The sequence below is a fragment of the Galendromus occidentalis genome, unplaced genomic scaffold (assembly GCF_000255335.2).
Source record: "Galendromus occidentalis unplaced genomic scaffold, Mocc_1.1 scf7180000077528, whole genome shotgun sequence".
NCBI classification, from domain to species: domain Eukaryota; kingdom Metazoa; phylum Arthropoda; class Arachnida; order Mesostigmata; family Phytoseiidae; genus Galendromus; species Galendromus occidentalis.
The window spans coordinates 200,505-219,852 of record NW_003805516.1 but is presented as its reverse complement, the minus strand read 5'-3'; the positions used below and the strand labels follow the sequence as shown (position 1 = coordinate 219,852).

The 19,348-nt window shown below is 52.1% G+C and overlaps 1 protein-coding gene across 1 annotated transcript; it reads left to right on the top strand.

Annotated features, from left to right (window-relative positions):
* The first annotated feature begins 1,037 nt into the window (after window positions 1-1,037).
* LOC100906611 (homeobox protein Hmx-like) lies at window positions 1,038-18,727 on the top strand. The gene is made up of 3 exons (XM_003748152.1): window positions 1,038-1,292; window positions 17,993-18,369; window positions 18,514-18,727. The coding sequence occupies exons 1-3, from the start codon at window positions 1,038-1,040 to the stop codon at window positions 18,725-18,727; spliced, it is 846 nt and encodes a 281-aa protein (XP_003748200.1).
* Window positions 18,728-19,348: the final 621 nt, after the last annotated feature.

Genomic DNA, 19,348 nt, shown 5'->3' with positions numbered 1-19,348 from the left:
CCCATTTCCCAACGTCCGAGTTAGTCTAGTCGAAAATATCGAAAACAAGGCTCGCATCAGAGCAACTCGACGCGATCTGGATGGAGCAGAGCTCTGAAGCATATGTACAGTTGAGAGCGCAGAACCCGACCCCGGTCGCTGTTCAGCGCTTTTTGAAAGAGCTAAGATTGCCATCTAGGTCTATTGTTGTGACACAAATGTTGAAATGGTCTTCCTTCCCTGGGAACACTGCTCTCCATTCCTCCTTCGGTCATTCTCCTGTTTTTTCTCCACATTGTGACCTAGGAGGTCGTGGCTGTTGTCACCAGGTTGTTGGTGGCTTTGGAGGCGCAGGCGGCAACACTCCTTGACGCCTGTGCGTGCTCACTGTAATAATTCTTCGATGTCCGGGGGAGGATTTTCAATAGACTCCGAACATTTATACTCTCACCCGTCCCTCCGTAGTCCTGCTAGCAACAAGCTCACGGCTTTCCCCCTCGAGAGGTCTTGGGCAGGGAGAGACACCCCGAATGTAAGATTGCCCTATCCTGAATCTTCTCGCGGAATTCACGGCCGTAATCTGTCTCCCGATCCGGAGTAGATGCCCCGGTGCTCTGCTAGATATATTCGCGTCGTACGTCTGAATACTTTTCTCATGCTGTTACAAATCGCGATCGGTCAATCCCAGCGTATCACCAGAGGGGAACTGGACTGACACTCCGGCTCGAAGCTCCACCTGTATCCGTTCCAAGAGCTTTCCCTGAGAAAGGGCTTGAATCGATCGAACATCTCGATATTTGAGACCATCAAGTCTCTTCGCATTCGTTTCTGGCAAGAACACTCACTAAGAGGAGCCTAGCCACGTGGTTTCCAGCTTCTCCACCAGTGTCGCGCAGAGGGCTGCGTTGCTCTTGATTCCAGTGTGAACCCTGTGTCGAGATCTTCATTCCTGATGTCCGAGCCGAATATCTGACTTGAAAATCTTCTCTTTTTTTTCAGTTTTCCTGAACAACAACAACAATAACTCGATCGAGCTCAAACGCAGAGATACCCCTCCGATGTCTCCCTTGGCGTTGACGACGTCTCCGGCTGTGGATTCGGATTGCTCGTCATCGGATCAAACCAACGGACCGAATTCCCAAAACCAGAGTCCTTCAGAGAAGGCGGCTCAACAGCAGCGCAAGAAAAAAGCACGAACAACATTCACCGGACGTCAGATATTCGAATTAGAGAAACAGTTCGAACTCAAGAAGTACCTTTCATCGAGTGAGCGCGCCGAAATGGCTAAACTGCTCAACGTCACGGAGACCCAGGTGAGCGTCATCGGTTTTCGAAGTGATCTCATTCTTAACGTTCGAGAACGGAACTCGTCCTGAGTATCTCGTCGAGTGTGATTGTGAGTCCGCCAGGCGACGGGAGAAGCCCACGACGACCGTGTCGACGACGGGTAGGGAGCAATTTCGACTAAGGTGTTTTGGGACCACTCATTTGGCGGGAGCTCGCAGCTGGGGGAAAGACAGGGCCCTTGCCCCAGTCCCACTCCCTCCCCATCGGGGGCGAAAACGGAGGGGCTCAGCGAGGCCCGAGGTCGAGCAGATGGACTGTCGGTGTTGCGGGGGTACCTACCCGTTGGGGAGGCCTGCATCGGTCAAGATTCTCAAAGGGTCCTGATGAGGACCATTCGCACGTATCGAGGGTATTCCGCGAACATTTGGGGTCGTTCCGGGGGGAAAGCCGAATATATTGAGTACTGAAGCAAGTGTTGAGATTAGGGGTGAGTCCGACGAGATCGCCATCGCATCATCCCTATGTGTGCGTGTATCGGGCAGCCCTCAGGGGGGAATTGAGCAACCTGTGGGCAAGTCTTCCGCGAGAGTGACCGGCTGCCGTCCCCAAGGCTGTCATTAGCTATTTCACGAGCAGTTAAATCTCGCGCCTTAGTTCATCAGCATCCTTAAGGCATCAGTGACTCCTGTCGATTAGTGTAGTCCTTCCTGATTTGCCTAATTACACGCTGGTCGCTCGATCCCCGCCGGTCAGCAAGCTCCCTCCCCTGACTACTGCTCTCGCCCGTGCTCAGTGAGCTCTGAACGTTCTGGCTGGATGGGCCTGCGACAATTTTCGTCCACTTTATTCTTTCGAAGAGCCCTATCGGGGGGACGTCGGAACACACAGACGTCAGAGACGCGTGAGGATCCGTTCTTCAGTGGGGGGAAAAAGACGTCCATACGATTGTGGGGGAACAGCTTCGTCGCGGCAGTCCTCGGAGCAGACCATAAATAAATAATGATTATGATTCCACCCCGGCACGCTCCCCACAATTTTCGGCTTTTTTTCCGTCTCGAGCTCGCGGTCTAGTCCGTGTTGCGGACTCGTCGTGGGCTTCAAAACATCATGACGCTTCGCAATCTCTTCTCCGAAAACGTTTTGAACGCCACTTATCACTAGTAAAGCCATTCCGAATGGAAAAACTCTACTACATAGCTTAAACGATAAGGTTCGCTGTCGGAAACACGTTCCGGTCGAAATCGTAGATACCTAAAGCGGTCTCGTGCGGAATCGTAAACTTTCATGGACTGGTAGTAGCTTTCGCTGGTCTTTCACGATTGCTTCCAGCGACTTATGGGCTCGAGCAGGTCATATTCTTATATTGAGCGTGCTATTCGAATGTTGCTAAAGTTTCGTTTCCGCACGCAGCTCTCACAGCGACTCTCACCGATAGAGATGAAGGAACGGAGTCGGCGTGAATGAGAATCGTAGAAGGAGGCTGATTTACCGATCAACCGAATGACCATTTGAGCTGACATCCGGATGAAGGCGCCCGGTAGACGCCTAATCGTGATTCTGTCGAATGGAATTCTCTCAGCTGCGGAAAATTGCAGAAGAAACTAATGAGCGGGGAAGCGAAATCAAACGCGGCAGCTTCCCCATCAGAGGCGCCACGCGCACGCCATTCAATCTCGACTGGCTCTGAATCCGGCTCGGAAAATTCCAAGCGCTCGACAAGATTGGAATAAGCATCAGTTTGAGCATTTTGATCATTCTGGGCGACTCTTCCCACAGCCACGCCGTTCTTGAAGCGCATTGGATGGCTTGTTCTTTGATCGAACTCGACTGATACAACGACGTATCTGCCGGAGACCCGTATCGGGAGCTCGATCAGAACAAATAAATCCGGTCGCCGAAAAAATTACTTCGTCACTTACGAACAACCGGATCGACGATGAAACATTGGAGATTTGGTTTCTCGGGTGAAGAGAAGATAGAGAGAGACGAAAACGGAGACCAGTTCTTCTTATCGACGCTGCTCCATCGTTTTCGGGAACCGTCGGCGATTCATGGACGGGGACAACAATTTACCAACGACGGGTGGCGAGCATTGGGCGATCGCTTGCGGCCGACGTACTGAGCGGCAAATTCTCAAACGATGCCATTATCGTCTGCTAATTGATTCTTCTGTGTCTTAAACTGTCTATCTCTTCTTCTGATTTCGCGGATCGATCGATCGAGCGACCAAGCGATCGAGCGCGCCAGCTATCCATCGACCGATTTTGGCGTGCCGTACACCAACGAGTTTTGCCATCGCTGGACGGCCACCGTCCACCGGTACTTGGTCTCTGAGGTTCCCCTTAATTTCTGCATCGAGGGGGTCCGCTATGAAACCGGAGAATCATGCACGAGAAAAGAAGTCGTGTGAGCGTTGATCGGGGAGAGATTCGACTTTTCAATTGAATCTCGCCAGAGGAAAATTTCGAACAGAGGACACTCTATAGCTTTCGCGACGTTAGCACAACCGCACGTCGTGATCATCATCGCTGTACATCTAAGGGTTTCTTGAGAAATTCGTTCGAGGACCCGCGAGAAACGATCCGTGAACGTGCAGAGGATAAGAACCAGAAATAGGCTCCTTGATAGAGAACGGAGATCCAGGTCTGAAGATGAAGGAGGACCCACGAATGTGCGGCTTCGAGGAAGCGGTGGAAAGGGATACGGCTCGAGTCAGCGAGCCTGGGATACCATTCATGCTGACGCCGAGCCTGCGAACGTTCAAATCAACAAAACATTCGAATCATAAGAACGTTTAGATGCGAATGATCTCCCTCTAGTTTGCGAGCAGCTCAGGGATGCTGGGGGCGGTTTTCAGAGGTCCCGATCGCCACCGTAAAGGTGAGCGATGAACGAAAACTGACAAGGAATGGAATATTAGCTGATCAAATAACGCTGATCATTTTTCTTCTCTGAATCGAATTGATTGAGGAAAAACGAAGCGACTGGCGATACTTGTGCTGTGATCTCCCCCGGCGGATAAATTGCTGGATGGAACGATAAAGTTAATAGGAACCGCACGATTCACTACGGAATCTCGGAAAAGATAATGAATACACCAATGAAGAGGCTCGAGAAGGGTTCTTTGGGAAAATCTTGATAAGTAGCAAGGGGAAGAGGTGGACTGCACTGTGAGCGTAGGGAGATCGGTCCTCGAACCCGGAGCCCTAAGGCCACTCTTTCCTCAACCGACGCCCCGAAAATGGAAACATCCGGGGAACCCGATTCTTTTTCACATCAGATGTGCTCCCATGGGACGGATAGGTTAAATTGACCATGTACCGATAATCATCGTCACAGAAGCATGACCGCAATCTCCGCAGCACGCGTCGAGTTTCTCTTGAATCCATTTCTCCTTTTCGCTCCTTCCAATAAATTTCCCTCCGCGTCTTTTTGATCAACTCTTCTGAACTGCTGACTAATCGTCAGAGAAGAAAAATAATTCTTATAAACGGAGTACCGGTTCTCGAGCAGAAAACCGCGACAAGGCGGGAGAGTCATGCCACGTCGTCATCTTGAGCTCGATAGTTATCAAGACTGATCTCGCGGCCGATAATATTCAATTGGTTTCGGCGTGGGAGCCCGGTGCTGGAGAACAGGATGGGTACGGACTGGAATTTTCGAAATCGCCGGGATCCAGCGGAGGAAACACCCAGAAGAGGATATGCGACGAAAAGTCAGAATATTGCCCACTTCGAGACGAGACTGTTGAAGAAAGAGATCATTGTCGACGATCGATTGGGCTGATGGGTTTCTGATCTTCAAGCGGTGTTGTAGTTGGGTCCCGAACTCTGACGGGGCCCATTCACGAAGCATTGAGAAGATTCGTCGCTCTTTCCGCCACCCGCTTTTGTTTCTGGCGATTTGGCTCACGCTTCGTCATCGGAGTCGCCAGCCGGCACAACTGTCACTCAACACCTTCTTCGTTTCACTCCAGTGATTCTTCTTCGCTCTGTGATGTCTGCACACAACTGTTACACGTACCAGATCGATCAATCAATCGGGCGATAAATCAGCCGATTTAGCTCTTTCGGCTTCACCTCAGCACTTAATTCCGCCAGGCGTGCGCTCAGTCAATGTGCCGCGAGGTCCTCCCCGAAACTCGTCGTCCCAGATCCAGAGGTGAATCGTTTTTCCCGGAACCATTCGGACGCTTCCCTGCAGAATACTGCACCGACGATCCAGAAAGCAGACACGATTATGAGGGAGAGCATCGGCCTTATCCGCTCCGCTCGCAGCGTCGACGGAAGGCCGGACGGGCGCTCGAAAAAATGCAACACTCTCGTCTTCAGGATTCTCTCTGCCTGAGACTCCTGCGGTGAGGGGGTCATGCCTCGTTCGTGGAAAGGGCAGAAAGCTTTCGGGAAATAAACGGAAAAAGCTTCGCCGTGCAGTGAAGTAGAGTAACTCGAGATGTCCTGCTCGGCTCCTGGAGATAGGCGCTCGACTGTTGTCCGTAGCCAAGTTGAACATCAGAATTCGGGTCTTGCCGACCCCTCCAGCGACCCTCTGAAGGTTCCCCGTTCCGTCCCGACCTTGAAGGGGTGTTTAGGGAGTATTAACGCTCCCTGACCGCGGCTCCTCATCCCGCACGCTCCCTCTATCTTACCGACAGCTCAATGGAAGGCGATCAGACTGTTTTTACATTTAGTCGAGTGTCGAACGATCGATTTCCCCCTCTCTCGTCAGCCTGCTATCACGATCGTTCACCACCAGCTCCGTTTCAGTGGCTGCCTCGCTGTTCTCAATTTGCCTCTGTAATCAGCGAGGGCAAACGGAGGGGCGGCCGTTCAGGCGATTGGCTGCCAGGTCCGGCTGATCGCGCGGTCCGCCGTTTGCTTCAAGATCGAGGAAGAGCTGGTAAAGTGAGAAGCTGGCGAGCAAGCCGTCAGGGAGCGCCGGACAATGATTTGTCCAAATGGAGACTCCAAGTCCGTTCCTTTTTAGGAGCGGCGACGGCGGCAGCGATCCCGGAGCGTTCGACATTCGGGGCGGCGGCGCGAGTTTGTCGACTGTACGACCTGTCCTCGAATTTATTTTCTCGCGAGTAAGCGCTCGGGAGTCATCCGGGGGTTCCAATGAGGCGAATTTTCTCCCCGGGATTTCAGACCCGCGATCCGACGTCCGCCTGATTCCCCACGATGCGTCCCTCGTTGAATGATTCGTCGATGAATCGATCGATCGGGACCGACAACGGAGGGGAATGAATACTGAATCCGATATGTCTTGTAGAGTTCGATCACAAGTGTGGGATAGTGGTTCGACGATCGAGTTTCACTGAAGTGTGGATGGCGACCAACGAGGCAAGCAACCGAACAGGCGGAGGACGACCAAAGGGAGACGACCGAAGGAGCGGAGCAAGGGTCACGGCGGATCGGCCCGTCACTCTCCTGATGTGTCTGTCCATCTGTACGGCTATTAGTTTGTCGGTGCGTCGTCCTGCTTACGGGGTGTCTCCTATCCGAGCGGGCGGCATCCTCACAGCGCCGAGACGGAGAAGGGTGGGAAGAGCCCTATTTTCTTATTGAGATGCCTTCGGTGTCGGTCCGCTCACCGGGACCAACTGAGATTCTGCTGATAAAGCTTCCGTTAGAAACAATATCTTGGTCAGCTCGCTCGTCGATGAGTGGGCTGGGTGGCAGCGGACTGTCGATTCGTTTGTCCGTTCCCTCGTCTCTTCCTCGGACGCCTAGAAGAAGGGTCACTTGATCATTATATCACTATTATCTCGCACTCCTCCCTACGGCTCGGGGTTCCCTCTCGTTTCTGCCAACAACTCTCCGCTTATCGCCGATTGCGCGCAATAATTACCTATTGTATCATATTTATGGATCCCGCGAAGGGCGCCGGGCCTCGCCGCGGAGGGTAAGATTCCGAGCGCACGAGAGAAGGGAAATTTCTTCGTGCGGAATCATGGGACGAGTGATTCTTTGAACTCGGTTCGTCGCGGCGCTTCGAGAAATAGCCGACGTCGCCGGTTCTCCCAACAACGTCAAGGGTGCAAGATTCTTAATTCGAAGAATTTTCAATAATTATAATAATTACTCCATTATTGCGTGTTTAAAGTATGAAGGCAAACGAAAATCTCACCCGTCTCGAAAATCAGCTCGGAGCAGATTGAGATGGCTCTCCGAATATTGAACTGGAATAGATAAACACAAGGATAGTCGGAGAGCTCAAAGAGACGCAGCAGCGCTCATGATTTTGAAGCTTGTCATTTTTCAGTCAGTCAGTCGATCGCCTGGTCTCTTCCCGCTGAGCGGCTTCCTCTCCACTATCTGTCTAAATTGTGTTCAATCGAGTTTTGTTTACACTCGAGAGACCATCGGTACCCTCCGCGGCAAATACAAAAAACAACTAAGAAAAGATGAAGAAGAAGAAACGCAGAAGGAAACCCTGCAGCCAATATCCCGACTACTGAGAGCAAAGATTTCCAGTGTCAATAAATGGGACGCACATCAGGGGCCACATTGCGGGGGCGACCGTCATGTTTTTCCGCGCGATGCTCATTACAACACACGAGCTGTGTTCGAGAGGATTCGAACATCAGCGATCCACATGCGATGCATGTGGGTGGACCGCCCCACTCGCCTGCTAATCGCGTACCCCCCTCGGCCAGATCGTATCGATACAGTCGCGAGCTTTTCTCTTGCGCCTCTTCATCTGAATTCATTGAACATTTTTTACATTATAAATTTATTTATTCGCAACAAGGCCCGATTAGAGGAGGGAGGGGGCGAGGTGAGCCTTTCTTCCGAGTCCCAGTTCCCGGAGCAGCTCCATAGCCCTGAGAGTTGTCGGACTTACCTCTTCTAGCCGCGGATGAATGATATTTTTCAAGGACTCACGACGTTTCTTCGTGAACAGCGTCTCTAGTCCGTTCGAAACTCGATATCGGGGGAATCGGGCTTGCGCTCTCGGACGCCTCAACGCTTTTCACTTGGAACAGGTATCAAGATGAGGCCGAGCGAACCGGGGGAAAATAGTTCTAAAAGGGATCACCCCAAAGACATTAGCTCGAGCTAATGCGGGAAGGGGCAAATAGCGGCAGAGATTCAGCGAGATGATCGGGTTGGGAGGGGGAGGCCGGCCTGGATGGCTGACGGGTTTTCGTCCAAATAAAACTCGTTAATAGCTAACCCCGCACAACCCCGCTATACATAGTTGGTCTGCCCATATGAGCTTTAATCGTCGCTCCATGCGGGTCTGTGGTCTAGTAAGCACTAATAGAGCTGTATGCTGCGGGCTGTTGCCTTCGTCGTGCAGACGTGCACGACTGACGGCCCGGGCTCGCGTACAACTGCGTGTCCCGTTTCGAGAGCCGTAGTTTTTCATGCTCCGTGCCGCAATCGCTTTCTCTCATCGTGGTGCACAACAGCGGTGCCATTCTCCTCTGAAGCTCTCCCATATTGTCGCTCTACTACCTGCCTACCGACCAGCGGCTACATCGGACGAATGCGAACCCAACACGGGTACCGGAATCAGCTCGTCGTAACATCATCATCATCACCACCATCGAACGAACGGTCAGACTAATTGTGATTTTTACTCGGACGGCCCCGACGAGGCTGCTGCCCAAGTGACTCGTCAGATTCCACGTCTGATTATTGTCATCGTCGAATGCTACCGTATCACAATGCTTATAAACGCATTCCCAACGATTTGCTGAGCTTCAACGACCGAACGACAGCCTCCGGGATCTTTATCAGGGCGGGCTCTTCCAGTCCGCGATCAGGGCCGAGAGCTGAGAACGAGAGAGGGTCCCCCAATTTTAAAAACAATTGTCTCATCGTTCTTTTTCCAAAGAAGATTCTCCGGAACGTTTCTGGTGGCACAACGAGCTCGGAGAGAGCCCGAGAAAGTGCTTGTCGGTGCTCAGCTCATTCGTTACGAGCGATAGTTGAGAAATGCGGAAAACTCTTGACAGCCAGAAGGATTCGTTCAGATCCATCACCTGTCCAGAGCGTTTTTTCCCCATTCACCACGAGCGAGGCGAAGCTGGAGACGATAGCGTAGGCAGTCTCCCCAATTCTTTACTTCTCTCATGGAGTGCAATAATTGTCACTGCTGTGAGATAAGACCTCGCTGGGAGCCGGCGGCAGCGAGTGAGTTCATACTCCGGGAAACAATATCGACTTCTGGGAATGCAACACCTGCGAAGCACGGTCATCGATAATAATGGCGGGGAACACTCACCAGCAGGCGCCAAAGTACCTACGGAGAAGGAGAGGAGCCTTCTTTGACGAACCGGATCACGAGTAGGAAGAATCACTTACTGCTATCTGTTGTCATGATACCAAGCAAAGATGATGACGTGATCTCGGACGGATCTTCTTCTCGCAAGATACACACTCGACTCAATTGACTGCTGGCGTGGACGGCGACGGCGCGGCATTATTTTCCGATGCCTTCGCCGGGGAACGGTGGACTCTGCTTGTCTTTTTCGATGCGTCTCTATTTGTTCTTCATTACGAGTTTATTTATGATAAGTGATTCCTATCACGCTCCCGGAGTATTTGTTCTAATCATTAAGAAGTTGGCCGAGGCCCGACAAGCGTCGAGAGTCCTCTAGTCGATCGTTATTGATGGTGCGTCAGAAAATTTTGACGGTGGGCGGATTCAGGGCGGGACGGTCGGTGGACTGCCTCAGCGAACGCTGGGGGCGCGATATTTATAGTGGACTGGAGGAGTACATACTGCGAATCGGAGGGACCAGACCGGAGGCTTTGGACGCTGCGAGAAGAGGAAGTCCGGTGATAGAAATAAAAAAACGTTAATTTTTTGCTCTCTCAGCACTTGTGGCCAGGTCATTTGTGGCGTAAAACTGCGGAATGGTCAGTTTTTATCGGGCGGGGGGCAAAAGGGAACGGAGCGGGAGCTCAAGGGGCTGTCCCGTCGACTGAGAAGAGTCACAGAGGCGATTGAGGGGGGGGGCGAGAACGGGGGTCTGGGGCCAGCTCGATGAGCCGAAGATGGGCAAACCGCTTTCAAGTGCCTTCCTCAAGGGGCCGATCGGACAAAATGGATGGTTTGAGAGAGGCCGAGAGAGTAAGAGAATCAAGAGGAGTTAGACTTAGGGGCAGAAATATATTTCCGCCCGCGCGGATGAACGAATCACCAAGTGTTCTTAATTACTGCAGCTCCTTGGCTGCTGGCGGCTTTCGCACGAAGCTTCCCCGTCCCGAGCGAACTCTAGGCCGAGTCCGACACAGAAATCCAATACAATCAATCGTTCATGCCTTTTTCCTCCGCAAGGTTCGGACAATCATAAAGGACTATAATCCGTACCGTACCGTGTCGTCAGTATATCTCTGAGAAGTGACCTTGTTTCCCCCCTTTCTCCCCCACCCGAGGGCAGATTTCTGCACTACCCCGCGGTCACGATGCCTCGAAAGGATGCTTAGAGAAAACTCGGAATCAATGGCAGGTCGCCGAAGGAAAATCAATGGCTAGTTTCGAGGCATGGCCGATTCACTTGAAAAGCGAAGTCCAAATGATACTTATGCCTCGATCTGGATGTCCGTCCATCCCGACCGCAAGGATTCCGATCATATGTAAATCGGGGAGTTCATCCATTTTCCTCTCCTCGTGAGAATATGATCGTGCAAAGAGCCGAGAGATTTCCATATTGTCTCGTGGTGAAAGTTTTGTCGTGTTGAAGCACGGGTGAGGAGCCGACGTTCGCCGAGCCAAATTAAGCATCGATGACTTCTCGCGACCGAGTCCGGGGAGATGGAAGCGAAAGTCAAAAGACAATGACTCTTGCATTCAATCGTTCCGGAGGGCTGACTGAGTCGTTCGCCCGCTCGCTCTTCATCGGTTGATGATCTCTTCATCCATAAAGATCAATTAGGACTCCCTCACTGAGTGAGTGCCGCTGGTGGTGGTTGTGACCCATTCCCCGTTTTCCCTATTTTTTACTCTCTCGGCCTTCCTGGAGGAGGAGGAGGAGGAGACTCCGCACGTTCCCTTCTCCAAAGCCATTATTCCATTTTTTGTGCGGCTCTCATTAGAATTTTATAAGATTCACTAAGAGATCTTCTTTCTCTCGGCCGCTTAGCTGTCCCTCGCCCGACCGCTCTCGACTCCTGTCCCATTCGTTCTACACTTGGTTCTCCTGCTCCCGGCTATCCTCGAAGCGACCTCCTCCTGCCCGCCACCGAGATGACGATGGCGGGGACGGCGATCATCATCGGTGGTCACTGGCTCTTCGCTTAGAACGATCCTAAATATTATGGATCGGCTGTTATCTTTCAATCGCCCTCGGCTTCCACTCCGATGCCTTCATCGGGGCCATTGCGTACGTGACTTGATAGGGGCAAACTTTTCTCCTCCTATTCTTTGTTTTCTTATTCGCTCCGACGTGGAACTGTTTTTAATAGCAGGTGATTTAGAGTTAACGGTACCAACTCACAGCTAGCTAGCTAGCTACCTGCCTGCCTGCCTAGCTCGCCAGCTAGCGAACCCGCTCCTCGGCCGCTTCTCCGCGCGGCAGCGCCGGTTTCTGAAGTATTCAGCGGCACACCCCAGCTCGGGTTACAAGTTAGACCCGACAGATAACTTTCTCCCTAATAATTAACTGCTTTCCCGGGCGAACAGCATCGCAGCTCTCTCGAGGCGATGAACTCACTCAATCCGATACGCTGTCCCTCGGATACTCTTCTTCTTAAATCCCTAATATCTATCGGATTTAATGGGTGAGTGTCTTCGAGTGCTCGAAACTGTGTCTGTGGAAGTATTAGCTGTTAGTGTCGGAGCGCTGAGTGCGAGTATATCGCTCGGAGCTCCTCGGAACGGTTCCTTCAATTGAGAATCGAGGTCCACAAGTCATTTCGTCTTCCCGAGTGCAGCTCTTTCGTTTCTCGCTGCCGGCACTTTCCGCGACTGCTGCTCGGCAATGCGACGACTGGTTTGTGCTGACAGTAGCTCCCAATCGTATCCTAATCCATCTCAGTTTACGCCGGCGTCCCCCACCTCATCGAGGCTTCATCGTCTCCGCCGTGCTTTCTTCCCGCTCAGCGCCCCCCCCACTCCCTCTGCCCCGCCTTGCCTGGTATATCTTTAGACAGCAGTACTCTCAGCCTCCGCCGAGATTCTCTTCTCCGCGACGAAGCTCTCTTCAGCTGTCCCAATATCAACCTAATTTTCTCCATACGCTCCCAGCCATCGTTTGTCTCGCCCGCACGCTCGATCTCTCTTTCTTCAACTCGTTTCCCTCAATAAAAATCGTCCTCCTTATTCGCTGCCACGAGACTAATCGGCCCACTTAAACGCCGCGCCGCATTGTACCAGATACGAAAAAAGGAACTCTGGAGGAAACTACGTTTGCCAACGGGCTAAGTGATCAGAATTATTCTTTCGTTCGGCTTTCGAGCAGGAAATTGTCTGACGATTATGCAAATCATCTCCACAGATAGCTAGTGAGCTCTGACCGTGGCACTTTTCTTCCGCACTCGAGATTCGGGCCGCCGCTCGCGCCGTGCCGTCCGCAGTGCCGCCCACTCGGAAATCACTCCGACAAGTCGACGGGAACTTGAGCGAGGCAGTTGTGCGCCGACGTAAAGATCGCGGCGCACCTGTTACGCTGTCATTCCATCTGGAGCTCGGCGCAATACCGGCTACGATCACGGCGACGTTAGCCCTAGGCCGTCGGAGTGACAGCGTCCGCTATCTGTTCTGATATCTCTCTCAATATAGGCGATAAATGCCCAATTACCGCGTGTGGGCCAGGCACGTACACTTAATACATAGTAGACCGACGCCGGCTCGAGCTCGGGGGGACTGTACCTGAGCTGTGAGCAAGCTGAGATCCGAGCCAGACCCTGACTGAGTCGGGGTCGAGGGCATAAAATCACTCGGGAGGTTATTTCGAGCGTCAAGATCATGACATAACATGACAACGATATTCGGGATTTCGGATAGATCAGCTGATATCACAGTTGAACGACAACGTCAAAGCCTTACGTCCATGATGGAGATCGCGATTCATGAGCGTCTGCGAATCCGGGAATTATTCATAGCTGTAAGAGCTTCAATCAATTAGGGCTCGGGTGCGAAGTGCTATCCCGAATAATAGGCTATTTCTCCTACGCCTCTGTCGTCCGTTCATACGCTCGCTCGCTCTCTCACTCACTCAGCCGCTTCCCGCCCGCCGGCCTGCACGCTCCCTCCGTCCCTCCCTGCCTCGTCCGCTCGTTTGGTCGCTTGATGTCTATATCATGACCCGTCGTCGTTCCCCTCGCCGCGCCGGCCCTGGACGCTCAGTCAGAGCCGTGATCGGGAGCCAGGCGATACGTGTTCATTCTCTCAATGGTCTCAAATCTCCCGACTACAACATCGCGCTATGATATCGTAATTTCATACTCCGTACCTCTCGCGCCCTTTCACGCTACGCCTGTCCCCTGTTACACAATTTGGAGCCGGCGCCAGCGGTGCCACTCTTGGACAGGTATTGTATCAAGCGGACCATGGAAAAATCTCTCGATTCCCTGAGCCCTCGTCGCGGCCATCGAATGCGCGGCCTCATCTTCTCCCTAAGATACAATTATTGAATTAGATAGGTAGGTGATGACGGCGTGACGGAAAAAAAATTCAAGAAAACCTAAAATCATCTCGGTCGTTTCGTTCCTCCGTCGCGTTTTGTTCAGGGTCGAGGCTCGCCAAGAAACCCACTTTCTCACACGTAAACGCGTCTAGAACATCTTGTCTACATAATATTTACGTCCTCCGGGGTCGTTTTCCGACCAGTGACGGAGCAGCGGGGCTCGTCGGAACATTTCACCAAACTGCGATCGGGCGTACGAATTGTGACTTGTGACCGACCGAGAGCGCACTCTGGATTGGTCGACGCCCGATCTCTCATATCGGTAGCTGTAGCTCTGTAGCTGATAGTTGTTTAGAGTCGATTCTGATAGGCTCCAATCAGATCGATATCGAGTTATCACGTTCGATCGGGCGCTTCACCGCCGTCGTGATTATCGTCGATGTCACAGACAAACGGTCGGGTGGCCACGCGAACAGGGGTCCGGTGCGAACAGAGCTTGGTCTACTAAATGTGTGTCTGATAGTGTATAAGCGCTCGATAGTTAGTGCAATGGTCGCTGTTCTCATCGCTTATACGGCAGCCACCACTCGGTTATTGTAGTCTCCATTAAGAACGACGCGGGTTTGATTCGATTGCCTATGGGAAGGAAGGGGGGCGAGTCCGAGTGGCAACAGCAGCACCGTGCCGCGTGGCAAGCAATGCTGCTGTCGGGGTGTGTAGTAGAGAAAAGAGGCGATGATGTTCTCCCAACGACGATGGAAGACATTGCCCAACGATAATGACAGCAAGATCAGCTGATTTCCCCTGGATGTGACAAAGAGGAATGCCCGCCGGCGGCTGAGTGGAGAGTCGTCTTCTCGGGGAAACTATTCGCCGCTCTCCGACTATCCCTCCCCCCAACACACAGGCGGGCACGCACCGATTGAGGGAATCAAGGGAGGAAGAATGGCTGGTCAGGATGGGCAGTAGTGGTTACCGGGTCAATGATCGCCACTCAGTCTCACGCTCCATTCGATTCTAGCGAGATACGAACCAGCGTACTCGAATCGCCGGTAGTTATCAGCGGTCACGCGATCTGTGTCTACAAGATCCTCAATCAGATTCACGGATGGATGGGGGTTTGTTCGAATCAATTCATCACAGATTGAGCACTCTGGAGAAAAATAGGCGAAATTCAATAGATCGAAGGCTTCCATCTAGATCAACATCTCCCTGGACTCGGTCCAGGTCAGCAGTACGGACATGAGCTCATTTCATCACTGAATGGTGCGGTGGAGTCTAAAGCGGTTTTTAGCGAGACGCTCGCGCAGCACAGGTAGAGGGAGCGATTCTCCCAACAGATGGGTGCACTCGCTCATAGCTCGAGCTGAGTGAGAGATGCGCATAAAGATAGACGTGATATGATGCGTGTTCCTGATAAAATAATTTAACTCAACGACTTAATGAGTTGCACACGGCAGTCGAAGCATCTAGTCGTGATGTACGGCCTCGGAGAGATGCTTATTACCGGGGCGAGCGGGACTGACACGGCCAACAAGGGAAAGTCGCTCTTCAGGGAGGGGAGCGCTTCGAGAGAATGAGCCGTACACCCGCAGCCAATTTGGCATACGTGCGGCAAGTTGCCGATTTTTATTCTGCATCAGATCCGAGTTCCACGGTAATGCGCAGATACATCGTCACCCACAGTGTACGAGGATTTCGCGACGAGATGGGCTCGAGAAACGATCGTAGCACGTCGACAACGTGCCATAAGTCGTAAGGAACCATTCATCGACACCGTGGATTGCTCCGATTGACGCAATCCAGAGACGTGGAGGAGACCGAGGATCACCGAATCCTTGCGAGAGTCCTTTTCGAGGCAAGCCTGGATCGGGAAGATGAATCTGAGGATAGAGCGGGCGACCGAAGTTCCGAGCCTCGGGTAAACGTTTTCCGACCAGATCGTTTGTTTATGAAAGTACCTAATTTTTTCTTCATCTAGTGAACAAAATGGATTTTGAATTAGTTCGTGAAACTTTTTTGAGCAGAGCGTGGATTAATAACTCAGAGTCTACCGAAACTTTGCCCCGCTCACGTTCACTTGACCGAGCACTACTTCGGAACAAAGGCGTGGAATCCTTCGCCGGCCCTGCATTGCGGTCCAGCCCATTGCGAGCTGGCGCGAATTATAAGCTATCTTATAGAATCGGCAGATTATAAGTTGTAGCACATTTTCCTTAGGAGAATCCCGCGAGAAACTGTTGCCGTTGATGACTTGCTCGATATGAAGCAAACTGCTAGCTGTGACCGACCGACAGTTCGTCCGCCCGCGCGCTTGCTCATCCAAGCGACCGGGTGAACGAGCGTGCGATCGAACGAACGAATGAACAGCGGTGTCTAGGCTGCTATAAGGTCTTTTAGACGTCTGATAGAGCCAACCAGCTATTGGCGAGCCTATCAGCAAGGGCTATCGGAAAGCCATGCTATAAACGAGACTTATCTAGAAGCTATCAAACTTATAATGAGCGCTCCTCAGTTACAGTTTGTCATCAGTTCGGGTAGCGACCGACTGAGTGAGTGTGCAAGAGAGCGAGCGACCGAGCAAGCGTCACATTGAGCGAGGAATCCGCTCCTACTCAAAATTTCGAGCCGCTATTCCTCCGTTTTATGGCGTTTATCGGGCGCATTAGTGGCCCTGGCTCGCTCTTTGCCTAAAGTTCACGCTTCGCACCGATCCGAATAAAGAGATCTCAACTGGCATCGATTCACCTCTTGATGAACGTCTCGTAGGTGGCTGCGCATGAATAAATCAGAGTCCGGCAGTCGATTCGGTGCTCCCGATGTCCAGAGCTATTGACTGTTTGGGTCTCGGAGAGTCTTCTCACGCGCCGCTCATAGCTTTTCGTATGCTCCGTTGACCATCACTTCATGCCGGGGGCAAATGATTGGCAGGCCGAACAGCCAGCCATTCATTCAGCCAATGACTGTTGCAATCAGTGTTGGCTCGGAATCCCATTCGCGTCGTTTTGCCGTCAAATGCGTTCTGTCGTTGACAATCCCCATTGGTCAGGACAAGACGAACAAGAATGCTACATTCAACCCTAGGACGCATCGTGACATGTCCGGCGACGCATCGGTCACTCAGCGTGGAACCTTCTCACGTCAAGGGCAACATGGCTCATCGACCGCGGTTCCCCTCAGGGCTCGGAATTGGGAAAGAAAACACGGCAGTCGTCGGGAAGTTCCGGAAAAAGCGGGAAGCGAATCTCGGAGGAATGGTCCCCCTTCGGAATGGGGAATCCGAGCCCGAGAGCAATGAGAGAAGGCGAAAGCATAGGAAAGGATGAGGGGGTGTTTTTAAATGGCAAATCGAGTCAGTCGTCAATCCGGCCGGGCAGGCTTGCTGGCTCACGGGCCAGCTTGCGGCATGTTGGATAAGGGCATAAAATCGCCATAAACTTTTGCCTGATGGGGATATAAGGAGGAGCTGTGGGGATCTGTCTGGGCGAGTAGTCGTCATGGTCGTCATCGTCTCGAAGAGAGAGCGTCAAGGTATTGCAGGAGAATGAGTTGAGCTGCAGCGGCGGCTAGGAGAACCCACGAAGAAGTTACCGGGAGGACCATAGGAGTGATGACGAAGCAAATAAATGACGACGAAAGTATCTGCACCAATGATGATGATGGCGACGACAACAACGATGGCGATGATACACCTACCTCGGGCAATCCATCTCAGTTTATTACGCCGCTGTTTCCCCTGGCTCGAAGCCACGGGACCGACTCTCGACCAGCTTCAATTTGTGATCGCCACCGCCTTGGGTGGCCATCCAAACACAGTGCGGGGGACAGACAGAGGAACGGACAGATAGACAGACAGACGGATAGATAGACCGAGAGTCGGTGGGCATGATTTTACGATTTCCGATCACAGGGGTACCGAGTCAGTGACTCACTTGTTATTATTGCGCCGACTCGGCTAAGAACAGTCGCTGAAAGCTTCAATGAATCCTTACTTAGCCAAGCTCGGATGGGTCTCGCCCATCATCTGATCGACGTCCTTGAAGTGGCAGAGCAACTCGAACGATACTCGATCGGCCTGGTAATTCCAATCCCGTGATGGGACATCGATACACTCTCCTTCAATCCTGTCATTTCTCTTTCCAGGTGAAAATCTGGTTTCAGAACAGACGCACGAAATGGAAGAAGCAAGACGGTATCTCGAATGCAGAAGCAGCCGAACTCAAGATGGGAGAAAAGGCGAAGAGCAAGCTCCAGGCGCAGGCAGCTAAACAAGCGGCCGCTGCAGCCGCCCAGAAGGCATCGGCACTTTCGGCTCTTTCAGCCCAGGTTTCGGCTCAACTATCGGCCGGAACCGTTCCGCCGCCCGCACACCATCATCAGCTGCAACACCTTCATCAGCTCGCCGCCCTTTCGTCCGCAGCAGCAGCAGCGGCTTCATCCGCAGAATTGTCAGCTTTCAGTAGTCCCGCCGATCTCGCCGGACGTGCTCCCCCACCCCCTCCGCCGGAGCTCCGACTTAGGTGAGTCTTCCCGTACGGCGCGGTGATTCGATCAGATTCCCATTCACCGACCCTAGCTCGCTCCCGACCACAGGTCCGAGTCGCTCGATATGGAAATCCGGATTGGCAGAGTATCTGAGTGACATCTTCTCTCTGTATTTCCAGGCAGATCGAACTTTCGAGTCTAGCAAGCTTTCACGGCCATTTGCTCGAGCCGTCTCGAAGTCCGTGTCGAAGTCCTCTGACGTCAGCTGAAAACATCTCCAAGTGCCTGCAGGTGTCCGATCGGCTCACCAGTCCATCTACCCTTCACCTGCGCACTCACGACCATTCGGACGATGACGATGACGACGAGGAGATCGATCCGTGCGGGAGCTAACTATCTGTTTCGTTGGTAACTGTATAGAGAAATTTTGAGCGAGAAGCACCGATTCCACCGCGAAAACGCGAGCCATACTTGTATAATTTCTCTCTGTCTCTCTCTAATCAAGCCGATCAAGAGAAAAGCCCCAAACTAGTCAACACTCACAGAAGATGATGTTTTCTCTTCTGAACCGTCGAACGAATCTCATTACGTCACTGTTTGATGTTCTCCGGCTTTGTTTCACTCTGAAAATCCACGGCTCAGAGGATTGATCTAATCTACTCGAAATTTTAGCCTCCACACTTGTATATAGATTACTCACGATGATATTATCTACATGATGATAAATTAAACGGAATGGATCAAGAACGCAGCGGGTAAATCACATACATGAATACTCCCCCACAATGCGATGGATTCACCGAGGAGTCCGTCGGCGTGAGTGGAAGTCGAAGAGAATACTCGTGTACGTTTGAGTGATGGAATCTCTTTGGGACGGTTCCGGAAACTTTGTATAGAATGCTGAACAGCTTCGTGATTATGATGGTGGATGATTTCACTGATTGACTGTCTGATTGATTTTTTGAGCGCTTGAGGAACCCAAATGAATCAAGAGGAAATAGACTGGAGAATGGT

Bases quoted from the DNA above. Each gene is read 5' to 3' on its own strand.
- LOC100906611 (XM_003748152.1), top strand. From the start codon at position 1,038: ATGTCTCCCTTGGCGTTGACGACGTCTCCGGCTGTGGATTCGGATTGC. The intron at 1,293-17,992 runs GTGAGCGTCATC...TTCTCTTTCCAG, and splicing joins TCAACGTCACGGAGACCCAG to GTGAAAATCTGGTTTCAGAA. The intron at 18,370-18,513 runs GTGAGTCTTCCC...CTGTATTTCCAG, and splicing joins CCGCCGGAGCTCCGACTTAG to GCAGATCGAACTTTCGAGTC.